The sequence below is a fragment of the Zootoca vivipara genome, chromosome 12 (genome assembly GCF_963506605.1).
Source record: "Zootoca vivipara chromosome 12, rZooViv1.1, whole genome shotgun sequence".
Lineage (NCBI taxonomy): Eukaryota > Metazoa > Chordata > Lepidosauria > Squamata > Lacertidae > Zootoca > Zootoca vivipara.
In genome coordinates, this window is record NC_083287.1 from 59,224,954 (window position 1) to 59,250,609 (window position 25,656).

The 25,656-nt window shown below is 56.0% G+C and overlaps 1 protein-coding gene across 1 annotated transcript; it reads right to left on the minus strand.

Moving 5' to 3' along the window:
- Positions 1 to 622: 622 nt before the first annotated feature.
- Positions 623 to 25,154, minus strand: LOC118092284 (uncharacterized). Its single transcript, XM_060280470.1, has 17 exons — positions 25,049 to 25,154; positions 21,639 to 21,745; positions 21,231 to 21,388; positions 21,003 to 21,124; positions 20,745 to 20,879; positions 19,680 to 20,205; positions 18,355 to 18,456; positions 17,702 to 17,780; positions 17,353 to 17,552; positions 9,001 to 9,243; positions 8,566 to 8,664; positions 7,540 to 7,733; positions 6,835 to 7,009; positions 5,226 to 5,385; positions 3,518 to 3,671; positions 3,190 to 3,301; positions 623 to 2,507 (listed from the first exon to the last, which is right to left on the minus strand). Exons 1-17 carry the CDS (start codon positions 25,058 to 25,060, stop codon positions 2,326 to 2,328), a joined length of 2,760 nt encoding a protein of 919 aa, XP_060136453.1. The 5' UTR covers positions 25,061 to 25,154; the 3' UTR covers positions 623 to 2,325.
- Between the last annotated feature and the right edge of the window lie 502 nt (positions 25,155 to 25,656).

A 25,656-nucleotide genomic window follows, 5' to 3' on the forward strand; every position in this document is an offset into this window, starting at 1 on the left:
GCCTCCTGGTATCCAGGCGTCCGCGAGGGAAGGATCCTCGGCCAGCCCCCTCCCCGCCCAGCCCTGCCGCACAACCCGCCAGCCAGGCCCGCCCCCCAGCAGCAGCCGGGGTCTGGCAGGGAGCAGGGGGACCCAAGGCGGCTCTGGGCCACTTGGGCTGGAGCGGTGGCTCAGAAGAAAAGAGAGCCGTAGAGTTGGAAGGGACCCCCAAGGATCATCTAGGCCAACCCCCCTGCAATTCAGGAATCGCAACACCAGAGCTCTCTCCAAGTGAGCCAGGGACAAGGAAGCCGGACTCTGGCCAAGGCTGTGGATAGGTCTGCCCTATCCTCCTCCACTGGGCCCCCTTACCTGAGCAGAACAACCTCCCCTTTCTCTGGGGCTGGCTGTATCTGGTCCTGGCCAGGGAACCCAGGCAGGCAGGCAGGCAGGGGGGCTTCAGTTCTGCGTGGGGGCCTCGCAGTCACTAAGGAGAGCCTGTCCTGTTGGCCCCAAAGCCCCACCCCATGCTCTAAGGGGGAAGTGTCAAGAGCTTGACTGGGGCCAGGAGGGGGCCCAGGCCAGCCACTTTGGGGGAGGGAATTGTTCCTATTTTAAGGGACAGACCCAGACCCACCCCCACGCCTTTCCTCAGCCCCAGTTTCAGTGCAACAGGACATTTGCACCTATTGAAATCACCATCCTATAAAAATGTATGGTGGGGGTTGGACTAGGTGACTCTTGGGGGATCCTTCCAACTCCACAATCCTATGAAATGAATATCCAGTTTCGCCACCCAGGGAGAGGTGGGTATTTCTGGGGGATGGGGTTCCTGTTGAACCCCACCCACTGTATCTAGAAAGCCTACAAGCGGTATGCATATACAGTATGAATGTCCGGAATGGCACTGCTGAAGTCTTATCTTCTACTGCGGGCGGCGATTTTGGACATGAAGCTGCCTGTGTGTGGAGACTGGAACTGGGGGCAACTTCCATTACATGGGCCCCTCACCTCAGATTCCCAAGACTGCCCCCCAACAGGTGTCCAAGGAGGAAGCGGGTGCCAGCCTGGCTCCACAAGGGTGAGAAGAGGCACCATCAACCGCAGGACCCCTTGGGAAGCATGGACAGGCCATTCAAAGGGAGGGGCGGAGGAAATCACTCTGCCCTCCCTCTCCAGGCATGTGGACTGAGTGCGAATTTCGCTCTCTCACTTCCGCTACCTTTGCAGAACCTAAGGGCCACCTTGCTGGCTCAGCCCCCTTCTGCTCCCCATGGCTGGCCCAATGCCTCCTTGGGAGGCCAATGAATTCCCCTCTTGCCCCACAGGAGGGTAACTGGCCTTCGGAGGGACGGCACCTCTCATCCTGGAGGCAGCCATTGTGCTGGCCGCCTGCTCCCCCAAAGATTTGCCCAGCCTTTTAACGCCGCCTAAACTGGTAGCCATCGTGCCATCCTGTGGCGGGGAATTCCACTGGTTAACTATGTGAACTGCAGTGCATATTTTAGGGGGCAGGGAATGTGGGATCAGAAACATTTCACAATAGCCTGAGGTGCAGAGAAGAGGAGGAGGAGGAGGAGGAAGGCAGTCTGGTCCTGCTCCAAAAGCCCCACCGTGGAAGAGGGGCGACCCTGGCATCGTTGACAGGGCACCATCCCAAAGGGTTTGGGGCTCCCAACCAATGGGGGGAAGGGGAGCATTTGGAGAATCTCTGGAGAGGAGACTCCCCACCCCGATCCAAACCAGCAAAGCATTCAGAGGCAGCACAATCAGGCGGACCCGTCCATGTTTTTTATTGGAAATTGTTAAGGCACAAGCTGCAGAGAAGTTTTTTCAGGAGTTCCGCGCCCCATTTGCCCCCCCCCTCCGGACTCTTCTGGGCCTCTGGTGGGGTGGGGGTGGAGAAGGACTGCACCCGTTTGCATGAGGCATCTTCAGAAAGGGGGGGGTCCCCGGCCTCCTCCATCCCAGGAACCAGGCCCCCCGCTCCCCCTTCCTCCTCCTCTGCGTCCCCCAGGAATTAAGAGCCTGAGGGGCTTTCAAAATGGATTTCCTCTTCTTCATCTTCTTGCAGCTACAGGTGAGGGAAACAGGAAGAATGGAAGACGAGTGAAGGACAAGCCTCGTCCGCAGAGGCAGGCTTCCCCCAACGGACCTGGTGCGGTGATGACGAGGGCGCTGAGGACGTGGGCGACTCCCTCGTGGAAAGTCCAGCCCTGCAGGGAGCCCGACCGTGCCAAACCCTCAGAGACGCAGGAAGAGAAGTGGGTTGGGGGGGGGGGTCAGAAGAAAGTGCACCATGCGTCGAGGGCGGGGCCGGGGGGGGGAGGAGGAGGCCTTGCTGGCCTAGCCGGGTCCTTCTCCTTCTTCATCCGAGACATCCTCCGAGGGCAAGGTGCGCAGGTGGCTGGCACGGACGCTGCCGAGGGCGGGGCAGGCGGCCAGGAGCACGGCCACCCCCTCGCTGGTCACGCCAGAGCCGTCCAGGTTGAGCTGCACCAGGGGCACCTGGCGCAGGAAGCGGAGCCCTGCAGAGAAACCAGAGGGGGCAAAAGGCAGCTGGGCAGGAGCTGGGCAAGGACAGGCTCTTCCTGCAGCAAGCTCTCTGCCCTGCCCTGGCCTGAGCCATTCAACGGGGGGAAGGGCTCTCGTGGAATCACAGAATGGTAGAGTTGGAAGGGATCCCAAGAGTCATCTAGTCCACCCCCCGCAATGTGGATTCTGCTTCGTTGGAGGTTTTTAAGCACAGCGGTCAGGGACACTGACGCTGCCAGGGGTTGGGCTGGATGACCCTTGGGGGTCCCTTCCAACTCTATCATTCCGATTCCATTTTCTGCACCCCCACACAGAGAATTGGGGGAGGGGTGTCCTCTGCTTCCCATCATACTCTCTGTGCCGGCAGCTGGCGCCACAACAGGCCAGCCCCCCCCCAAGCTGTTTTGAGGGGGGGGGGAGTTCTGGAGAGGCCAGCCGCTGCGAGGCTTTGGAGAGCCGGCATCTCCAGATCAAGTCCATCGACTTTGCCCAATTAATGAACAGAACTAAACGGCTTTAATCGGATTCTGAGTGAATGTGCAATCAACTGTTGCCGTTTCGAATGTTGCCACATTTCATCTCTCTTAGTGGGCTGTGCAAACTGCTGCTCTGGTTGCCGCTTCTTGCAAGGTGGGGCCGGGGGCCACAAAAGCGCCGGGGGGGGGCACGACTCACCTCGGTCCGTCAGGCGGGTGCGGCTGAGGTTCACCTTGAGCAGCTGCTTGCAGCGGGAGATGCCCAGGCGGGCCACTGTGTCTCCGACTGGCGTGCTGGCAAGACTCAGCACCTGTGGAGGGGGGGGGGAGGAAGATGATAAAGTGGGAGGGGCAGGTCCCCTGGGGGCCCCATGCCTGCCCTGCCCCAGGTCTCTCTCTTTCTCTGCAGCCGCCCAAAGAGAGGAGCTTGGAGGAGGGAAGGAGCCCTGGCCAGCGCCTGGCGCTCCCCCAAGGTCAGAACCGACTGAGGCCCCCCCTCCCCGGCGCTGCTCCCTTCCCAGCCGTACCTGCAGGTGGGGCAGAGTGACGATGCACCGCGCCACCCCTGCGCTGGAGACGTTGAGGCGATCCAAGCACAGCTCCTCCAGAAGGGGCAGGCCCTGGACATGCCGCAGGCCGAGGTCCGTGGCTAGCGTGTTGCAGAGAGACAGGCGGCGCAGCCTGCAAACAGGGGGGGGGGGACATGCAAGAACTGCAAAGAGCCTCAGATTGGGCCATTGGACCCCCCAGTCTAGTGGCCAAAGACGGCCTCTGGACCCCGCAGCCCGGATCGTTCGTCCTGGACACTGAGGTCCAGCACTGAGGGCCTTCTGGCGGTTCCCTCCCTACGAGAAGTGAAGTTACAGGGAACCAGGCAGAGGGCCTTCTCAGTGGTGGCTCCCACCCTGTGGAACACCGTCCGGTCAGATGTCAAGGAAATAAGCAACTTTCTGACTTTTAGAAGACATCTGAAGGCAGCCCTGTTTAGGGAAGTTTTTAATGTCTGAAGTTTTATTCTGTTTTTAGTGCTCTGTTGGAAGCCGCCCAGATGGGTGGGGTATAAATAATAAATTATTATTATGATGTGCCAGAGAGACGCTCCTCCCTGCAAGGCACACGCTCTCTCTTTCGTCACTTTCCACCCAGCTGGAAATGTGAGAGTGTCTGCTAAGTGAGCTCCAATAATAATAAGAATAATATTTTATTACTTATACCCCTCCCATCTGGGTGGGTTTCCCCAGCCACTCTGGGCGGCTTCCAACAAGAAACTAAAAATACATGAAAATGCTCAGGCACCATTTTAAGCTAGACCTAAGGAGGTCTTTTTGTAGCTAAATTACCATTTTAAGCCCACCGGGAAAACAAAGCTGCTGGAGCTGTTGCTCTTCAGCAAGCATGCCAAGTAAATTTTATTTTTACCTTTTACAAGACTATTTTGTGTGCGATTGGATTTTTAAAGTGGGGAAATGAGGAAATACCAGTAGAATCGAGTTTCCCTTGAAGCATCCTGGATAACTAAACTTGGATAACTATCCAGTCTGAAGGCAGCCCTGTGTATGGAAGCTTTTTCAGGTTAAATTATGTTTTTATATACAGTAGGTCGGAAGAGTGGCTGGGGGGGCAACCCAGTCAGATGGGCAGGGTTCAAATATAATAAGGTATTTATCAAAACCATAGTGACTCGGGAATTGACGTATACTTGAGGGAAACAATCAGTTCAACCGTTTACATGCATATTGTAATTTTACTTATAATGATACTGAATTATAGTTCCGTCACCTTAATTATATTTTATTGTCCTGTTGTTAAAATATTTTTAGGTATTTTTAGGTATTTTTTTCTTTTCTTCTCTTATTTAACTCCCTGTAATATTCCTAATAATCAGTAATAATGACGCCATAGCAGAGTGTAACAGGCGTCACAAATGCAGCTTAAATCATATATTCATCAGTGAAACATTTCCATATATAACAGTAATGATAATCAAAGCATCCCTTTTTAAGCTGCAAAGGGATGCCCTCTGTTGAACTCCTGAACGTGAGGCAGGAAGCATCATCTCTAAGAAATCTACCGTCTCCCAGCATCTATCCCCATCCCAACAGCTTGGACCGCTGTTGCTGCTGCTGCCTGGCAGGGGACCCCCCCCCCGGAGGAACCTGGCCCCTGGGAGCAATGCCTGCTATGAAGGGGGGATTGGGGGGCCAGAGGGCAAGGGCCGGCCGGCCCATTCCTCACCTGCTCAGGCGGGGAAGATGCTGCAGCCCCTCGTCCGTGATGTGGCTGTAGTCCGTCAGGTCCAGCTCCCGGAGCCCCGCCAGGCGGCAGAGGGCGGCCAGGCCGGCGTCAGTGACCGTGTGGCGGCTGGGCAAGGCCAGCTGAGCGAGGGCGGGCAGACCTGCAAGAGCCCCCGAGGGGTGGGTTGCCACCTGGAAGCGCCTCCAAGCCAGCTGGGGAGAGGAAGCCCTTTGGGGAACCCAAGCGCAGCTCCCCCCACCCCACCCCACCCCAAATCGGGAGCCTCGGGCACTTGGGGGGCCACCGCTCCAACACAGACTCCTGGACAAGGTGGGCAGGGAAGCCCAAACCTGAGTGGGTGCCAGGGGCTGCTCCTGGCTCTGTTCGCAGCATCTATGGCACGGGGTCCTTTTTGGCGAGTGCCCCAGAGATGGGCTGCAGGGGAGCTTTGGGTCAGAGCCCACAGACTGGGCTGGGCTTGGAGAGGCGTCTTTCCAGCCCCCAACTCACGTTGACAAATGAATCATAGAATCATAGAATCGTAGAGTTGGAAGAGACCCCAAGGGCCATCCAGTCCAACCCCCTGCCAAGCAGGAAACGCCATCAAAGCATTCTTGACATATGCCTGTCAAGCCTCTGCTTAAAGACCTCCAAAGAAGGAGACTCCACCACACTCCTTGGTAGCAAATTCCACTGCCGAACAGCTCTTACTGTCAGGAAGTTCTTCCTAATGTTTAGGTGGAATCTTCTTTCTTGTAGTTTGAATCCATTGCTCCGTGTCCGCTTCTCTGGAGCAGCAGAAAACAACCTTTCTCCCTCCTCTATATGACATCCTTTCATATATTTGAACATGGCTATCATATCCCCCCTTAACCTTCTCTTCTCCAGGCTAAACATACCCAGCTCCCTAAGCCGTTCCTCACAAGGCATCGTTTCCAGGCCTTTGACCATTTTGGTTGCCCTCTTCTGGACACGTTCCAGCTTGTCAGTATCCTTCTTGAACTGTGGTGCCCAGAACTGGACACAGTACAAACTGCTAAGGTGGCTTAACATGCTTTTTCAATCTTGCACAGTCAAACCTCGGCTCTGTTTCCCGAACGTTTCGGCTCCCGAACACCAAAAACCCGGAAGCAAAGGCTCCGGTTGTTGAACGTTTCTGAAGCCGAATGGGCTTCCCGAACGGATTACGTTCGACAACCGAGGTTTGACGGCATTTTAAATGCTTGCAGCCCGGGACCTTGGGGTGAGCAAAACGTCAACAGTAATAATTCCAGTTATGAACTAATGGCAATAGTGAGCCACATGTCCTGCCTCAGCTGGCAGTGAAGCTCAGTGCTCCCACTTCCTGTCCTGCGTTTCATTCCAGGCTGGTCTAGATGACCGTTGGGGGTCCCCTCCAACCCTACAAGCTGGTGATTCTAATGCACCCTCACTACCCAGAGGAAGCTGTTGTGGGGGGAACTGTCGGCAAGGGGGTGTCTTCCGTGTGCCCACAGCAACACCACCCTCCCCTGCCCTCTCCGGGTGCCAGAATCGCCTCTCTGTCCTCCGCCGGCAAACCGTCTAGGGCAGCGCTTCCCCGGGTAGGGGCACAGCCCCCGCCTCGTACCTGAGACCAGCTCCAGGGCCATGTTGCCATCGACCGACTGGACCCCCGAGAGCGTCAGGGTGCAGAGTGCTGGGTGTGAGGAGAGCGCCCGCAGGGAGGCCTCACTCACAGGGGTGCCATCCAGATGAAGTGTCTGCAGAGCCTCCAAGCGCCGCAGGGCCGAAATGTCCACCACCTGTGGAGGCAACAAAGCACGGCCGGTTGTATTATTATTATTATTATTATTATTATTATTATTATTATTATTATTTATTGAATTTATATACCACCCGATACCAGGGGGTCTCAGGGCAGTTTGCAGAATAAAATCAAGACACAAAACCACAAAATGCCGAATCAAAATAAAACAACAACCCAATAACCCCCCCCCCACCAAAAAAACCCACCCCATTTTAAAAGGGCATTATTTCACTGCGGTTAAACCCCGAAGAGCTTGAGGCGGTGTGTGGGGTTCTCCTTTAACCCCTCGCAACAGCCCTGCGAGGCGGGCTGGGCTGAGAGGCAGCCAAGGTCTCCCTGCGAGCATCACGGCCAAGGGGGGATTCGAACCCGGGTCTCCCAGGCCCAATGCTCTACACAACACTGGTGTGGTTGAGAAAGCCCCCCCCCCAGGTCCAACAGAGGATCCCCACCCCTCCCACTCCGGGTGCCAGCCCACCCCCGGGAGAAGGCCCTTTTCCAGGTTGCGGGGGGGGGGGCACTTACACCTGTCTGCTTGATGCTGAGGGTGCAGAGCTGGGGGGCGCACTGGGGCAGCAGGCCGAGGGTGCCGTCCGTGACGCCCGTCTGGTTGAGGCTCAGGTGGGCGAGGGAGGGTGGCGCCGAGCGCAGGAACTCGCCCAGGCCCTGATCCGTCACTCGCGTCTGGTCCAGCGCCAGGTGAGACAGCTGGGTTAGCCCTGGGGGGGAAGAGCGGGCCATTTATCTTCAGTCGGACGGAAGGAAGGATGAAAGGAGTCTGCAAACTTGCCAAGGAACTGATAAGGTTCATTACTGAGTCATCGGCAGTTCAACAGACCACTCTCCTTCCCAGGCAGACAGGGAAAATAGCCTCTAAAAGGCTATTAATTGGGAGAGAGGGATTTTTCCAGTTGCTGTTCAAGTTGCCAAACAATGAAACCCAGGATGGAGCGATGCGAGAATTTCTGAAACTACAATGGGATATTAGCTCTGCCCAAAGCATGACGGAGAACAGCAACCACTAAGAAAATATAGACATAACATTTTACAAGGACAGGAAAAAATATCACAGAAAGAATAGCTGCCACACACAGGAAGAATAAGAATATAGTTTTGAGTGCCTCACTTGTAATTTTATAAATCGTTTAATGTGTCAACACGAAGAGAAGTTGTTAAAATTGCAGTGGTTGTATAAGGGATTGTTATCCAGACTGGGGTGTAATTGAAATTACTATGATTTTGGAAGGCAGAAATAAAGTAAATCATCAAACCAACTAAATTATAAAACTTGGTATCTGAATGATTGGTATTAGTAATTGCATTGTAATTTGGCATTTTTATAATGAGGCTATTATTGGACTGTAATTGAAAACCAATAAACAATATGGCATGGCTCCGCGGTCAGAGGCTGCGATGCTTCTGAATCCCCACTGCTAGGGGCTGCGGGGGGGGGGGGGAGAGGAGGCTGGACTAGGTGGGCCATGGGCCTGATCCTGCAGAGAGGAAGAAGCCAAAAGAGCAGGACGGGGGGGGGGGGAATCCATGACGTACCCTTCAGAAACTGCAGGCAGTTGTCGGTGAGCTTCACGCAGGCGGAGAGGTTGAGATGCTGCAGGCGGGGAAGGTGCTGGACCACAGAGATGCCCTGGTCTGGGGGTGGGGAGAGAAATGGGGGGAGATGGTCAGCTCAGGGGGCTGAGAGCGCAGAACCCGCCCCCCTCCCACAGCTAAGCTCTCAGGTCCTGTGGAGTGGCCTCCTGCCCCACCCACCGCCTCTGGCAAGCCCTTTCTGCCCCCTCCACCCCCTCGGTCAGCAACGCCTCAGCTCTGATCCTGCATTAGCATGGGGCTGGACTGGATGACCCCTGGAGGACCCTTCCAGCTCCACAATTCTCTGGCTTCTTTAGCTGAGATCATGCAATACTGGGGGTTGGACTGGACGGCCTCTGGGGGCCCCTCTGCCTGTCCTGTCCCCGCCCCGCTCACCGGTGATGACGGAGCAGGCGAGGAGGCTGAGGTGGCGGAGGCTGGGAAAGGCCCGCAGTTGGCGCAGGAGCTGGTTGGTGGCGTAGGGGTAGCAGTCGAGGCGCAGCTTCTGGAGGGGGCAGCCAAAGAAGAGCTTGAGGCTGCGCGGGCTCAGCAGGCCCTCCTGCACCAGGTGCCCCAGGAGGTGCTCGGCCAGCACTGGCGTCACCGAGGCCAGGCTGCTGCAGTACTGCTTGCTGGGCGCTGCGGGGACAAAGCAGCGGGCAACGTTGGAGTCCCGAGTTCAGATCCTGGGCCTTCCCCCCCAGAGCGGGGAGTCCAGGCAAAGGAAAACCAAACCAGGGGAAGACAAAAAGGTGTAAGATCATTGTCAGAAAGTAATTGAACTCTAACTTTGGAACTCTAACTCCAGGCAGGGAGTTCCAAAGTTGCCTGGGAGCAGCCACCACTGGCAAGGCCCTGCTCCTGCCTCCCCCACCAAGGGGCCTGGGAGGGGGGGACCCAGAGAACCATAGAATCCTAGAGTTGGAAGAGACCACAAGGGCCATCCAGTCCAACCCCCTGCCAAGCAGGAAACACCATCAAAACATTCTTGACATATGGCTGTCAAGCCTCTTCTTAAAGACCTCCAAAGAAGGAGAATCCACCACACTTCTTGGCAGCAAATTCCACTGCTGAACAGCTCTTACTGTCAGGAAGTTCTTCCTAATGTTTAGGTGGAATTTTCTTTCTTGTAGTTTGAATCCGTTGCTCCGTGTCCGCTTCTTTGGAGCAGCAGAAAACAACCTTTCTCCCCCCTTTATATGACATCCTTTCATATATTTGAACATGGCTATCATATCACCCCTTAACCTTCTCCTCTCCAGGCTAAACATACCCAGCTCCCTAAGCCGTTCCTCATAAGGCATCGTTTCCAGGCCTTTGGCCATTTTGGTTGCCCTCCTCTGGACACGTTCCAGCTTGTCAGTATCCTTCTTGAACTGTGGTGCCCAGAACTGGACACAGTACTCCAGGTGAGGTCTGACCAGAGCAGAATACAGTGGTACTATTACTTCCCTAGATCTAGATGCTATACTCCTCTTGATGCAACCAGGGGGGTTCTTTAGGGGAAGATGATCTTCTAGGGAGCCGAGACAGAAGCCAGAGCATAGAGGGCTTTGGAGGCCTTGGGAATTGTGTCCAGAAACAGACAGGGAGCCAGCACAGCGGCTGAAGCAAAGGGGCCTTGGCTCCCTTTGACCACCAACCTCAGTCGGCCGGCCGGCTGCAGCGCTATGAGCTGGTTGGCTTATTTATAAAAAATATTTGTATCCTGTTGAGTCCTGGATATATGTCAGAGCAGTTCAGAACAACAACAAAACCATAGACTAAGAGCATCATGAAACGTTAAGAGCAAGCCTCCGTTAACTCTTGTGGAAGAAGGTCTTCTTAACGGAAACATTTCCAGCAGGTGTTTCAAAGTTGGCAAGGCAGGTGCTCGCTAGATCTTCAGTGGCAGAGAGTTCCACAGGACTGGGCGGGTGAGATTAACGGCTCGGTTTCCCATTGTGGTCCAATGCGCCCCAGAGAGGGATCAGCCATCTGTGTGACGCAGCTGCCCTATTCTAAGGGTTCAGGGGGTCCCTGAGGTGCCCCCAGACCCAAGTTCTTGAGGGTTTTGTAAAACCCTCAAGACTTTGGGAGGAGATGGGCAGCCGGTGAAGATGCTTGAAGCAGCTGAAGTTTCCCAGAACTTCTCCTCCTCCTCCTCCTCGTCCCTTGCCTTTGAAGACAAACGCATGTGCCCTCCTCTCCCCAGAGAGGCTCGCCGGGTGACACAGCATGAGACACCTCTAGGCGCAATCCTCTTCTCCCGGACTTCTGGCCATTAAATCCTCTGTGTCCGGAGACCCACGTCTTGCAGGGGCTTAGCTGTGCAATATCATGCTCTGCGTTACGTTGCGTCAATCGTGCTCTGAATGTTGCACAAGGCCCTGGAATCTTTGGGTTAAGGGCAGTCCGCCAGAGAAGCAGACACGGAGCAATGGATTCAAACTTGGGTGGCTGGACCAGATTAGGGAGCTGGGTATGTTTAGCCTGGAGAAGAGAAGGTTAAGGGGTGATATGATAGCCTGTGAGGGACAGGGGATATCGCGAAGTCCCTCCCCTCCTGAGTTCAAGCCCGTCCCCGAGCAAAGGGGAAAGCAGGGAGAGTTCCGATTCCAGTGGGGAAGCAGGAAGTCGTGTCCGAGGCTCAGGCAAGGTAGTGGAGCCAGGGTCCCAGGTGGGACAGGAAGGGGCAAGCAAGGGGGGAAGACCCATCCCCCCAACTCCAGAATTACGCAGGAAGAGGAGGGGCAAGAGGATGGGTCTGCCAAAGCTTTTGTGTTGGAGAAAGACGCGCCAAAAGCCATTAGGAGGTTCTGAAACCGACTGACCACATCACTCCGTGTAAATAGCAATGACTTGAGCACTGTAAATACGCAGCACCAATAAAAGAATAAAATGCAGAGCTGCGTGGCGTCGTTACTCTGAAGTAGTCCACTCCGGCCACCGTGACAGCAACCTCCTAATCATTTTTGGGCTACTTTGGAGTTGCCGGGATGAGCGTGTCAGAGGCGGAGAAGTGGCGGCAGATCGCTGAGCAAGCCCAGCTAGAACTGCAGCAGCTGTCGCTGCAGGCGCAGGGAGAATTGAAGGCAGCTAAAGAGGAGACTAAGAAGGTCCAGGACGACCGGCTACAACTTGCGGAACAGGTGAGAGAGCTTCAGGAAAAAGAGCAGCAATTAAGGGCGGTGGCGGTAGACCTCCAAAACAAGCTGGATGCAGAGAAAAACAAGGCGGGAGGGGCACCCCAAGTCCAAGTGCTGCCAGGAAGGAGAGCTGGGACCCTAGTTAGCAAGTTCAATGGAGACCCGAAGGAATTTCAGGGCTTTGAGACTGAGATTGTGTATGCTCTTGAGCTGCACCACGATGAGTTCCCTGATGATGAGCACAGAGTAGCGTTTATTGTGGAGCACCTTACCGGGGCAGCCAGGGAGTGGCTAAGACCGTTAATTGCAACAAGGAATCCTTGCATGAAGAATGTCAAACTATTTCTAGAAGGTTTGAAAACGATGTATTCGTCCGATAGTCATATGGACCAGACTAAGGAGGAACTTCATAATTTACGCCAAGGAAATATGACAGTTCGCGCGTATTGGGCGAAATTCACCATGCTGGTGCACAGATTGGGGTGGGAACTGGGGTCCCCCCCAATGCAAGCGGCGTTCTACTTGGGGTTGCATGAGGAGGTGAAGGATGAGCTCTCGAGAGGTCCAAAGCCCAGTAATATGGATCAGCTGAGCAAAGCGGCTCTGGCGGTGGGGGTGAGACAGGAATCCCGGTGGAGCGACAAGCAAGCAACGCGCGCAAAGCGGGCTTGGTTCCCACGGTCGCAGGAGAAGCCACTCCCCCAACAGCCCTTTCAAGCCACGCCTGGGGCCAGTCAGGACCAGGAACCCATGCAGATTGATAGCGCGCACGCGCGGGCTTTTCAAACCCCAGCGGCGCCAAGACGCAAGGAGGGAAGGGGTGGGAATTGCTTTCTCTGCAACTCCCCCCAGCATCTCGTCAGAGACTGCCCACATCGCAGGGAGTGGCAAGGAAAGGCGGGAACGGTTGTGCCCTCCCCCACTGAAGCAGCACCACAGCAGGGAAACGGGAAAGCCTGGCTGCAGGAGACAAGGGGCGGCAGCCAGGCACAGTCAGCAGACAACAGCCCCAGCCCACCCACCCGCACAGAGAGGAGCAGAGCCAGCCCACCCCTCCCAGAGCAGGAGTGGTTCTAGAAGTGACGCTCACGCTTCCAAATGGCTATCCCCTGACAGTCCTCGCCCTAATTGACAGTGGGGCGTCAGCGAACTTCTTCTCGAGAAACTTTGCAGAAGAGCACCAGATCCAGCTTCTGCAGCTGGATTTTCCTCTGCACGTGGCAACCATTGACGGCAGAGAGCTGCTGGGAGGGGCCATCACTCATCAAACCCCCCCCATGAGAATGACGGTGGGGAGGCACTCAGAGACACTGGCATTCAACGTCACCACCATCTCAGACCCCCCCATCGTCTTGGGCATGAGCTGGCTGGCGCGCCACGACCCCTCCATCAGTTGGCACCAGAGATGCATCACTTTTGGATCGGACTTTTGTCTGGAACATTGCATGCAGCACCAACCAGGGGAGGGGCCTCCGATAGCCACGGTGGCCACCATGCACGTCAAAGGGGGTGGGGCGATACCCAAGCCGTACTGGGACCTGCAGGAGGTCTTCAGCGAAGCGGAGTCCGACCACCTACCCCCGCACAGGCCTTTTGACTGCCAGATCAACCTGGTGCCAGGGGCAACTATACCCCCAGCCAAGCTGTACGCCATGTCAGACCAGGAACTGGAGGATCTGCGCGCTTTCATCGACAAGAACCTCAAGCGGGGGTTCATAAGAGAAAGCAAGGCAGCAGGGGGCAGCCCAGTCTTCTGGGTGGACAAGAAAGACACGCAACAGCGCCGTCTTGTGGTGGATTTTAGACGGCTGAATTCGGTGACAGAGCCAGTGGCTTTCCCCATGCCCAGAGTGGATGATCTCCTGACAGCGGCACGCAGGGGTAAGATTTTCACCAAGCTAGACCTGAGGGGGGCGTACAACTTGATCAGGATCCGGGAAGGCGATGAATGGAAAACCACGATGTTCACGCCTCTGGGCTCTTTTGAATATCTGGTGATGCCCTTCGGTTTGCAAGGGGGCTCAGCATGCTTCCAGGCCTTCATGCACCACGTCCTGGGGTCCCTCCTCTTCAGGAAATGCTTGGTCTTTCTGGATGACATCCTTATTTATTCCAACGACCCAGTGCAGCACGTGAAGGACGTCAGGGAGGTGTTACAGCGCCTGAAGGAGAACCACCTGTATGTGAAGCTGGAGAAGTGCAAGTTTCACACCAAGGAGGTGGACTTCCTGGGCTACAAGCTGTCAGACAAGGGGCTAGCGATGGACAAGGACAAGGTGCAGGCCATCCTGGACTGGCACAGCCCCAGGACGCGCAAAGATGCCCAACGCCTACTAGGCTTCGCCAACTTCTACAGGAAGTTCATCAAGAACTTCTCTCGAGTTACGGCTCCCATCACTGACTGCCTGAGAGGCAAGCAGAAGTTCCGGTGGACACCAGAGGCGCAAGCAGCGTTCGAAAGCCTCAAGAGGGTGTTCGCCTCAGACCAGAACCTGTTCCACGTGGTTCAGGACGCGCCCCTACGCATTGAGACAGATGCCTCTGATAAAGCTGTGGGCGCCATTTTGTTGCAACTGGACGCCAACAGAGAGTGGAGACCCTGTGCCTTCTTCTCCAGGAAGTTGACCCAGCCAGAGCGGAACTACACAGTTTTTGATCGGGAACTTCTGGCAATCCACGCGGCGTTCCAGCACTGGAGACACTTCCTGGTGGGCGCCAAGCACCCCATCCAGGTGTGCACAGACCACAAGAACCTGGAGTTCTGGAGAACTGCCAGGGTGCTCAACCAGCGGCAGATACGGTGGGCAGAGTTCTTCTCGAACTTCAACTTCTCCATACACTACATCCCGGGAGAGCAGAACGTCAGGGCGGATGCCCTCTCCCGCAAGCCAGAGTACATGGAGGAGGAGGAGCCACCAGCCCCAAGGCACATTTCCCCCCCGTCGGCATGGTCCTGCGGAGCAGCAGTGGTGAGCGAGGCAGAACTCACAGCACTGACGGCAGCGGATGAATTTGCCAACCGCATCTTCAGAGAACTGAGAGGGGGGAGGGAGCAGGCAAAAGACTTTGCAGAACGCAGAGGGCTGCTTTTCTACAAGGGTGCACTGTACCTGCCCACCACCAAGCTCAGACGTACGATCCTCAAACAGATGCACGACAACCCAACGGCGGGGCATTTTGGAAGGGACAAGACCACTCACCTAGTCATGAGACACTTCTGGTGGCCAGGGGTGAGGGAAGATGTTCGAGACTATGTACGGGGCTGTGACACCTGCCAGCGGGCAAAGGTGGTCAGAGCAGCGCCACCAGGGTTGCTGGAGCCCTTAGCCACGCCACACAGGCCGTGGGAAGTGGTGTCCATGGACTTCATCACAGATCTGCCTTCTTCCCGGGGTAAGACCGCAGTGTTGGTGGTGGTGGACCTCATGTCCAAAATGTGCCACTTTATACCGTGTGCCAGGGCAGTCTCTGCAGAAGAGACAGCCAAACTGTTTGTTGATCACGTTTTCAGACTGCATGGATTACCTTTAAGGGTTATTTCGGATCGTGGCCGCCAATTTGTTTCCAGGTTCTGGCGGCGGCTCATGAACCTCCTGCAGGTGGAGGTCAGCTTGTCGACGGCTAGACACCCGCAGACCAACGGACAAGCGGAGAGGGTCAACGCCATTCTGCAGCAGTACCTGAGATGCTACGTCAGCCAGAGGCAAACGGACTGGGTGGATCGCCTGCCACTAGCAGAATTTGCCTACAACAATGCAGTGCACGTCTCCACAGGGGTGTCGCCCTTTAAGGCCAATTACGGGCGCGACCTCAGATCTTTCCCAGAGAGGGAGGGGGAGGAGGAGGAGGAGGGCCCACAGGCTGAGGATTGGGCAGAGGAACTGGAGACGGTGCACCAGCAGCTCAGAGAACACTTGGAGAGGGCCAAGGAAGCGTACAAAAAGGGGGCAGATCGCCACAGGCGACTAGGGGAGGTCATCAGGGTGGGGGACAAGGTGTGGTTGTCCTCGGAGGGCCTTCCCACCAGAGGGAGGTGCAAAAAGCTGGCGCCCAGAAGGTTGGGCCCCTTCACGGTCACGCAACAGGTCAACCCGGTGGCATACAGGCTGGCACTGCCAGAGGACATGAGGGTGCATCCAGTGTTTCATAGATCGCTGCTGTCGCCGTACAGGGAGAGCAGCAGGCTCCGAGACAGCGAACAAACCCCCGAGGGAGGGGGGGAGAGGGAAGGCAGGGAGCAACTCAATGAGGCCACGGCCATCCTGGATTCAAGGTGGGGGGTGGGGGGACTGGAGTACCTCATGGCATGGGAGGATGCTCCACCGTCCCAGAATGAATGGGTCCCAGCCACTCAGATACAGGAGGAATTCTTGGTGGAAGAATTTCACGCCCTCTTTCCCCACAGACCCAAGCCCTGGCACATGGAAAGGGAGGGGGAGGAGGAGGAGGCACGGGAGAGCAGCTCACCATGGCGCTGGGAAGCGGAGTTTGAGGAACCAGAGGATGAGGTATGGGTGTCACCGAGATCCACCCAGTCAGAGGAAGGAGCAGATTGGCAGAACGTTTTTACCCCCACCAGCTCTGACGCCACGGACTTTTTGGGATTCCCGTCCTCCCAGGCGGAAGGGGGGGGCTCGCAGGACTGGGGGGCGGTATTCACACCAACGGGCTCGGAGAGCACTGAGTTCTTAGGCTTCCAGTCGTCACCGACACATGGGGGGGGCCTGGGGAGGGGTGAAGGAGAGCTTGGGAGGGGGGTGGATGTGAGGGACAGGGGATATCGCGAAGTCCCTCCCCTCCTGAGTTCAAGCCCGTCCCCGAGCAAAGGGGAAAGCAGGGAGAGTTCCGATTCCAGTGGGGAAGCAGGAAGTCGTGTCCGAGGCTCAGGCAAGGTAGTGGAGCCAGGGTCCCAGGTGGGACAGGAAGGGGCAAGCAAGGGGGGAAGACCCATCCCCCCAACTCCAGAATTACGCAGGAAGAGGAGGGGCAAGAGGATGGGTCTGCCAAAGCTTTTGTGTTGGAGAAAGACGCGCCAAAAGCCATTAGGAGGTTCTGAAACCGACTGACCACATCACTCCGTGTAAATAGCAATGACTTGAGCACTGTAAATACGCAGCACCAATAAAAGAATAAAATGCAGAGCTGCGTGGCGTCGTTACTCTGAAGTAGTCCACTCCGGCCACCGTGACAGATAGCCATGTTCAAATATATGAAAGGATGTCATATGGAGGAGGGAGAAAGATTGTTTTCTGCTGCTCCAGAGAAGCGGACACGGAGCAATGGATTCAAACTTCAAGAAAGAAGATTCCACCTAAACATTAGGAAGAACTTCCTGACAGTAAGAGCTGTTCGGCAGTGGAATTTGCTACCAAGGAGTGTGGTGGAGTCTCCTTCTTTGGAGGTCTTTAAGCAGAGGCTTGACAGGCATATGTCAAGAATGCTTTGATGGCGTTTCCTGCTTGGCAGGGGGTTGGACTGGATGGCCCTTGGGGTCTCTTCCAACTCTATGATTCTATGATATAAATCAAAATACGAAGCAGCAGCAGCAGGAAGGAGGAAGTTGGGGTGAGAAACCAGCGGCTGCCGGACGCAGAGCCAGAAGGGGGTGGGGGGTGTCTACCTGTGAGGAGAGCTGTGGCCCCTCGCAGGGACAGCTGGAAGAGAGGTGGCACTGCAGGGGCCAGGCGGCCTGGGGGGGACGTGGCGGCCTTCTCCTCGCCTTCTGGGCCCTGCACATTCACCCGCTGCAGGCGCAACTCGGCTGCCTGGGCCACAGCCAGAGGGAGGGCGGGCGCTTCGGCTGGGCTCCCGTCGGCCGTCCTGGAGGGCAGAAAGAGACAGACCATGAAGACACCCTTCACCCTTCGCTTTGCTTCCCGCCCCCCTTCCGCATTTCCAGCTGGCCTTCGCCCGCCCCCCCCTACAAAACAAGCGCCCCCCAAATGGCCCAGGTTGGCCAAGCCCCCTACCTCAGCAGGTTGCCCTCCGCTGGCCACTGGTGCCGAGACCCCGAGAGGCCCTGGGTGCGTTCCCCAAAAGACACGGAACCTTCAGATGGAAAGAAGACCCCCCCAAACTTAGGATCAAGGTTCTTTCCTCGCCCCCACCCCACCCCACCCTTCTGGCCTTCACCCTGCCCTTCTTTCTGCTCTCCAGGCCGGGACTCCCGACCTTAAGGGAGGGATCTCCCTCCTCAAGAGTAGACCCACCTTCCCCACAAATCAGGAGACCCCCTTCATCCAGGGCTCTCGGCTTCCTTGCCCCCACCCCACCCTGTTCCCCACCAGCCAGGTTTCCCTTTGCAGTGCTGATAGCCAAGGAAGCGTCTAGGAGCCCCCCCCCCAATTCACACTCCCCCCATTTTAATGAAGTTCATTTATTAAAAGCTGGGCAGGGCTTGCTCCGCTGTAACTGGGGGCAGGGGGGGTAGGGCGCACGGCTGCCTCTCTTTCATTGGAGGTCTCTAAGCAGAGGCTCCGGCATGAGATTCCTGCATTGAGGGGGGTGGGGCTAGATGACCTTCAGGTGTCCCTCCCCATTCTACAGTGACTCAGGCAGGCCAGATCTTGGACCCTCCTCTGTCCTGGCACTGGCCTCCCCCCTTCCTGCCCCTTCTGCTGACCTGGCAGAGGCGGCCCCCGGCCCCCAGGAGCCTCTCCTTCTCTCGGGGACGATGAGGACTCCTGCTCCATGGGCTCCTCCACGTCCATCCTGTGGCCCCTCCCTGCGGGGGGACAGAGAGAGAGAGAGAGAGAGAGAGAGAGCTTTTCGTTTTGGCATCCTCTGGCCTTTTCTCCTCCTCTTCAGTTAAACCCCACAATGACACCCCTGCAAGGTAGGCCCCCAAGGTCACCCAGCCAACACCAGGGCTGAGTGGGGATTCGAACCCAGGTCCTTGCCCAACATTCTGTCCACTACACCCCCGGCACAGTCCAGGGGGCACACGTCCTGGCAAGGAGTCAAAGGCAGCCTTGCGGAGACTTTGAGATTTATAGCCCACCCACTCCAAGAGGTGTGTCTGCAGGGAATAAATAGGATAAAAACTAACAAAAAAAATGGAATTTTTAAATTTAATTTTTTTAATATTTAAAATAGTTTTTTTATTTAAATCAGATTTAAATTTAAAATAAAATGCTTCTGGAGGAAAAATCTTTCCAAAGAGAGTTTTCTATTTAAGTTATTGTTATTAAGGAAATGATTATTTTGCTCCTTCCAATAAAGTACAGCAGAAAAGTTGTCCAAAATTAAACAGTTAACATATGAAACTCACAATAATTTCATAATTATTGGTCTATTTCTGATAGTATAACCAAATCAGTAATTTTTGATAGACTGTAAAAACTACTCTGAAAATTTATTATTTAAAAAATGAAACCTTCACCCGGTTGTAAATATTAAGATTATACCAGCAAGCAAAAATGAGTCTTTCTGTAAAAAAAAAAATTGAAATCAAGTCTAATACTGACTGGTGATTTAAACTGTGATTTAAATCCACCCTGATAGGACCCCGAGGTGGCTGAACGAAGGCAAGCACACTTGGGGGGGGCAAGAACTGGGGATGGGGTGGAGAGAGCTCCAAGGAGGAACCCCAAATATACATCGCTTAGGGGGCAGAGCCCTGTCTGACATGCAGAAGGCACCGGGTTCAACCCCCTGCTGGGAGAGAGACCCCCCCTGTCTGAAGAGAGCCCCTGCTGCCAGTCCGTGCAGCCAGTATTGAGCCTGATGGGCTCATCTTCTGACTTGGCAGAAGAAGGCATTCCGAGTCCAGAGGACTAGCACCATCTTCATTCCTAGGGGGGTGAGGGCTGTGGCTGAGCGGCGGAGCCCCCCAGGGAGGGCTGGGGGACAAGGGCTCCCTGGCCGACCCGCAGGGGAGCGCCGCTCAGTGGGCGGAGACAAAGCAGAGCAGCTTGGAGGCATCCAGCAAAAGGGCTGAATACTTACCCCAGCGGTGGGGCTCAGGGAAGGCCAGTTCCCCGTGGCCGTGCAGCCCCGCAAAGTCCCCCGGAGTCACCCTCTGCGCCGGAGAGCGGAGGACGGAAGGCAGGTCGGCCCCCTGAACGAAGAGACCTCTCTCCTCTGGGGTGGGGAGGCCAGGCCCTGCCACCCCCTCCTCTTCTTCCTCTTCCTCCTCCTCTTCCTCCTCCTCCTCTTCCTTCTCCTCCTCCTCTTCCTCCTCCTCTTTGTGTGGGGTCTGAGGGGGGGACTCAGGCCCCACAACCCCCTTGGAGGCTGGGGCCTCGGAGGCCGGGGGCCCCACTACGCAGAGGGTGGCGCTGGGGGCCAGGCCCAGGTCCCCCAGGGAGCGGGGCAGGTCGGCCGGCCCAAAGTGGCGCTTGGGGAATCCCTGCAGGAGGGAGAAGGAGGGCGGCAGCTGCGGGTGAAGCTCCAGCAGGCGGAGGCGGACGGCCTCCAGCGGGGAGGCGGACGGGAAGCTCTGGCGCACAGAGTCCCCCGAGGGGAGGCGGATCTGTGGGGAGAAGAGGGGCAGGGGTGGAATGGGTCTCTCGCCACGAGGTGGGGCTGGCCACCCTGAGAGCAGGGGGCTGGTCTCGATGGCCTGGGATCCGGCCCGGCTCTTACGCTCCTCAGGCCAAAATGACCTGTTCGGCAGTAAGAGCTGTTCGGCAGTGGAACTTGCTGCCAAGGACTGTGGTGGAGTCTCCTTCTTTGGAGGTCTTTAAGCAGAGGCTTGACAGGCATATGTCAAGAATGCTTTGATGGTGTTTCCTGCTCGGCAGGGGGTTGGACTGGATGGCCCTTGGGGTCTCTTCCAACTCTAGGATTCTATGACCTCCCCCCCCCCGCCAGCATCCTTGGAAGGGACCCCCAAGGCTCATCTAGCCCAACCCCCTCGCAATGCAGGAAGAGTGGCCGGCAAGCAGGCAGACCCCCTCCTTCCCTGAATGGAGCCCCCCACCAAAGACTTGCAATTCCCTCCTCTCCCCCCCAGATCAGCCCTGCATTTCAGGGGGTTGCTTCCTGGGCCTGCTGCTCTCCTCCTCTCACCCTAAGCAGGCACTGCCCGTCGCTGGGGGGCTGCGCCGCTCTCTTCTCCGAGGGGGGAGCCTCCTGCACCAGCTGGGCCTTGCCCTGGATGTGCCGCCGGTCGTCTGCGATTCTCTGCAGGGCCAACTCGTGCTCCTGGGAGGAAGGGAAGTGAGTAAGGAGGGAAGGCGGGGCAGGTTCCTCCCCAGCAACAGCCGCAACGAGGACCCTCCGCCTTTGGGCGCCCAGCCACCCCCCACCCTGGAGAGGGTGGCTCACCCGCCGCTTGGTCCTCCTCTCGGCCCTCAGCTCCTCCGCCAGCTGCTCCCGCTGCTGCTCGGCAAAAGCCTGGCTGCCCGCTCTCCCGGGGGGGTCCTTTGTGGCCGCCTCCACCCTGGCGCCTGGAGGGAGAGCAGAGAGCATGCTGGGAAGCCCACCCCAAACGGGACGGGGCAATAGGAGCAGCAGGCGGTTGCACAGGCTACAGACAGGGAGCCCCTTCTGTACCTGGTGTGGGGCCCCCCGGGCTGGCAGCCGGTGGCCCCACCGAGGCCTCCTGGTCCCTCCTGGGGGGGTTGAAGGCGTCCATCGCCCTGCAGTCCTTCAGCGCTCTGGGAGGCTTGCACGGTGGCGGTGGGGGCTCTTCCCCCCTCTCCTGCAGCAACCTGGGGGAAGAGAGGAGGAGACGACGAGGCCATCAAGCAGAAGAAGTAGTCCCAGCGCCTGTGTTGGCACGGATTTCGGGGCTGGTCAGGGGAGAGGCTGGAGCGCCACCGGGAGCGCAGCTGGCAGAACGGTCTCCCCCCAGGGCGGGGGCACAGGAGAGCGCCCGCTGAAGGGGGCAGGGTGGTCGCAGTGAGGCACTGGCTGGTGGGGGGCTGGAGGGGACCCCCCCAGGGAAATCTAGCCACTCACCAATTGGCAGCCTCCGGGGCGCTGAGGCAGCCGGCGTGGAGGGCATCGCGCACCTGCCGCTCGGTGAAGCCCATCTCATAAAGGGTCAGGAGCAGGTCCCCCAAGGTCTGTGGAGCAGAGAGGGGTCAGAGGGACATGGGGGAAAGAAGACTTTCCCTCTAGCGCAGCCTCCTCTTCTCCCCAGCAGGATCCAGGCCCAAGAGGAACTCTCTCCCCTCCTGCCGTTTCCAGAAACTGGGATTCGGAAGGGATTTTGCCTCCAGCTGGGGCTTGGAGAGCCCTCTCTTCCAAGTTTTTGTGTCATCCTCTTTATTTATGGTGGGAATTGATAAATGATAAAGGTTGCTTACAAAACTATTGCCTGCTGTCCAAAATTGAGATGACAGAGTAACTCAACTCAAACAGCCCAAAGTCTTGCTTGGTTCCACTCACTCTGGAATAGAGCTTTCTATCATGGAAAAACACACACTTAATTTGAGATTTCGACAAGGCCCAGAACCTTCCGACACTTTTTATACAATCTGGGACTCTTTCAGGACATCTACAACAGAACCATCCTTTTCAAGCCTGGCAAACCTGGAACTATATTTGTTGATCTGATGCAATACTTGAGAGATTGTTATTTTAAGATGTGTGCAACTTTGTTATCTCTGTTTTATACACAGTATAAAACAACATGATAATCATTTAGGAAGAGCCAAAGGTCTTGGGACCCCTGAAAGCCTTAATTCAATGGAGTCCCATAAATCCATTCCCAGTGCCCCCCACCCTGTAAAAAAGCAATATTCAGAGTAGCTGTTTGCACAACCCACTAAGGAAGATAAAATTGATAAAATGATGCACGGCATGGAGAAGATGGATACAGAAAAGTGTTTCCCCCCCTCCCCTCTCTCTTTTATTCCTCAACGTTGTGGGCCATCCCACAAAGTTGAGAGTTGGAAGATTCAGGGCAGAGAAAAGAAAGGGCTTCTTCATGCAGCGTGGAGTTAAATGGTGGAACTCCCACCCACAGGAAGCAGGGATGGGGGCCGCTTTAAAAGAGGAGGAGACCCTGTTGCCCCAGCTTCTTCTGGGGAGAGTTCCCCCAAAATAGACCAGAGGCAACGAATGTTTCTTTCACCCAGCAGAGCTTGACTGCTCCGGAAGGCAAATGGTCACAAATCCAATACAGTGGTGCCTCGCTAGACGAAATTAATTCGTTCCACGGGAATTTTCTTCTAGCGAAAAATTCGTCTAGCGAATCCCATAGGAATGCATTGGAAAAAAAATTTTTTTTTGCCCATAGGAACGCATTAATTGAATTTCAATGCATTCCTATCGGAAACCGCGATTTGCTAAACGAATTTTTCGTAAAACGCATTCGTCTAGCGAGGCAAGCTCCGCTCGGAAAATCCTTTCGTTAAGCGGAAAGTTCATTAAGCGGGGCATTCGTTAAGTGAGGCACCACTGTACATTCAAGACTGGCCCTGTCCATCAGAAATCCAGTTGCAGCAGACTTCACTTAAACTGACAAGAACTTAAAAACTTAGAATAAGACTAAACCTGAAGACTAAGCATACTCTGTTTTACAAAGAAAGAGAAAGTGAGAGTGAGAGCAGAGTCAGCAGGACCTTGACGGAAGAGATAAGAGAAGCCGCTTCAGGCAGCTGCGCTCAGCTTCCCGGAAGGAATAACCCAAACATCAGGCACCTTCTGCCTGCTTCTTTCAAACGGAGAAGCTTCCAGCACCCTCTTGAATTACAGTATTTTTCCATGTATAAGATGCCCCCATGTATAAGACGCCCCCTACATTTGGGGACCCCGAATTTAGAAAATTGGCATATGCACTATCCGTGTACTGTATAACAGGCATGTCCAATAGGTAGTTCGTGATCTACCGGTAGATCACTGGACATCTGCTGTAAATCACTGGTAGATCATTGGCTCCCCCCAAAGAAGCTGAACAACTGTGGCTCCCCTAAAAAAAGCTCAACATTTTACCTCCTCCCTGAAAAAACTCAATAACTTTGACCTAAATCCCCCCAAAGGGGGTAGATCACTGGCATTTTATAACTCTGTGAGTAGATCACAGTCTCTTGGGAGTTGGCCACCCCTGCTGTATAAGATGCCCCGAGACTTTTAACCTTATTTTAAAGTAAAAAAAAACCCATCTTATACACGGAAAAGTACGGTAAGTAGAATAGGAAGGATCAACCCTTTCTGCACCAAGAAATACAAACGTACAGAGCCATCCATGGGGGAGGGCAAGGGGGGGTCCTGAGGGCCCCGCTCTGCGCTCCCCAGTCGGGGGGGCAGCCAGCGCAGGCCCCTCCCATGGGGGGCTTCCTGACGGCCCTCACTGGGAATTGGATCCTGCCCCCTGCTCTCCCATCGGGGTGCCCGGCCAGCCAGCGACTGCCAGGGCAGGAGCCCTGGGGCCCGAGGGAGCCCCTGGGGGCGGATAGGCGGCCTGGCACATGTCCACAGGGCAGGGCCAGATTGAGGTTGGATGCGGCCCTCAGCTCCTGAAGGGAATGGAGCCCTTTCTGTGTCCAGCTGTCCTTTGTCAACAACAAATGGTCGCTTTTTTGTGTTGAATAGATGCTATATATTAACTTATGGACCTGATAGGTATCTAAAGCCATTTGCACATCACAAAATATGTATTTTATCCAAGTAATTGTTGAACTGAAATACAATGAAGAAGTATATTAATAGAGAAATTTTGGGAGCCCCCCCCCCAAGAGAGTGGGGCCCTAAGCTATACAGAGGACGAGATGGTGGGACAGTGTTCTTGAAGCTACGAACATGAGTTTGACCAAACTGCGGGAGGCAGTGGAAGACAGGAGTGCCTGGCGTGCTCTGGTCCAGGGGGTCACGACTAAACAACAACCACAAATCCGGCACTGCCCCAGGGCTGCATTTAGGGGGAGTGAGGTGGGCCCCCGCCAGGGGTGCATGCAAAATCGGCTTCAAATTATGCCCATAAATAGGTCTATAAATAAAAATACTGATTTTTGCCACCTAAGAAGAGGTTTTAATTAGAGGGTGAATTGCAGGGGTTGGGGGTGGGAGGAGAGGCAGAGAGAAGAGCTCGCTTGTCTTGGCTGGGCGGGGGGGGGCCAATCTGGACGGTTCTGCCAGGGACGTTATAAATAAATAAGAATAATGATAATAATAATGATAATAATAATAATAATATATTTAGACCCCGCCCACCTACCCGGCTTGACCCCCCCAGCATTGCCGCCACCAGCCCCCCCGTGGAGCCTCCTGTGGGGTCCTCCCCCCCCCCACGCGGCTGCCACCCCCCCTGCCCTCCCGGGTCTCCCGGGCTCCGAAGGGAGACGCCACTCCCGGGGGGTCTCCGAGGAGGGCAGAGCCCCCCCCGCCCCTTGGAGGCTCCCCCTCCCCTCCCCTCCCCCTCTCACCGGGGGGTCCATCTCTCCGGGGGGGTCCAGAAGGAGGCGCCCCTTCCCTTCCCCTCCCGAGCGCCGAGGCGGAAGCGGCAGCTACTGCTGCGGCTACGGAGATGCGAGGCCTCGCGATTGGCGGAGCCGCCGGAGGTCAAAGGGCGCGAGGCTCCTCCCTCTCCTTCCCGGCCCCGCCCCAGGGGCTCGAGGGAGCAGCGAGGGGTTCCTCGGACGGGCGCCCGACACTTCCGGCTCCCCTGCGGAGGGGGGGGGAGAGGGGCTGCCGGGGGGGTGGACCCCAGAGAGAGCCAGCGTGCCTAGTGGTAGTCGGGGAGGGGCCAGCGCCCCCCGCACTTCTCTCTCTCCCTGGTGCACGTCAGAATCCGCACCCAGAACCCGCCTTCATCTGTGGCTCCTTCCTGCCTTGCAGGCGGGCTGGACTAGATGACCCGGGTCCCTTCCACCTCGGCAATTCGAGGAAGCTCCGGGGGGGGGGGCGCCCGTTCAATCCCCATATGGATTGACGTCTAAGCTCAACAAGCTCTAGCTCAGGGCCCCCAAAAATTGAAAGGGGGAAAAAACCTGGATGTACATTTCCAAAATATAAGATAAAAAACAAATAAAAT

Coding starts and splice junctions, on each gene's coding strand:
- LOC118092284 (XM_060280470.1), bottom strand. Junction 18,457..19,679: donor CCCTGAGCCCCACCGCTGGG/GTAAGTATTCAG, acceptor GTCCCCCCGCAG/GGAGGGGCCACAGGATGGAC. Junction 3,302..3,517: donor TCACTCTGCCCCACCTGCAG/GTACGGCTGGGA, acceptor CCCCCTCCACAG/GTGCTGAGTCTTGCCAGCAC.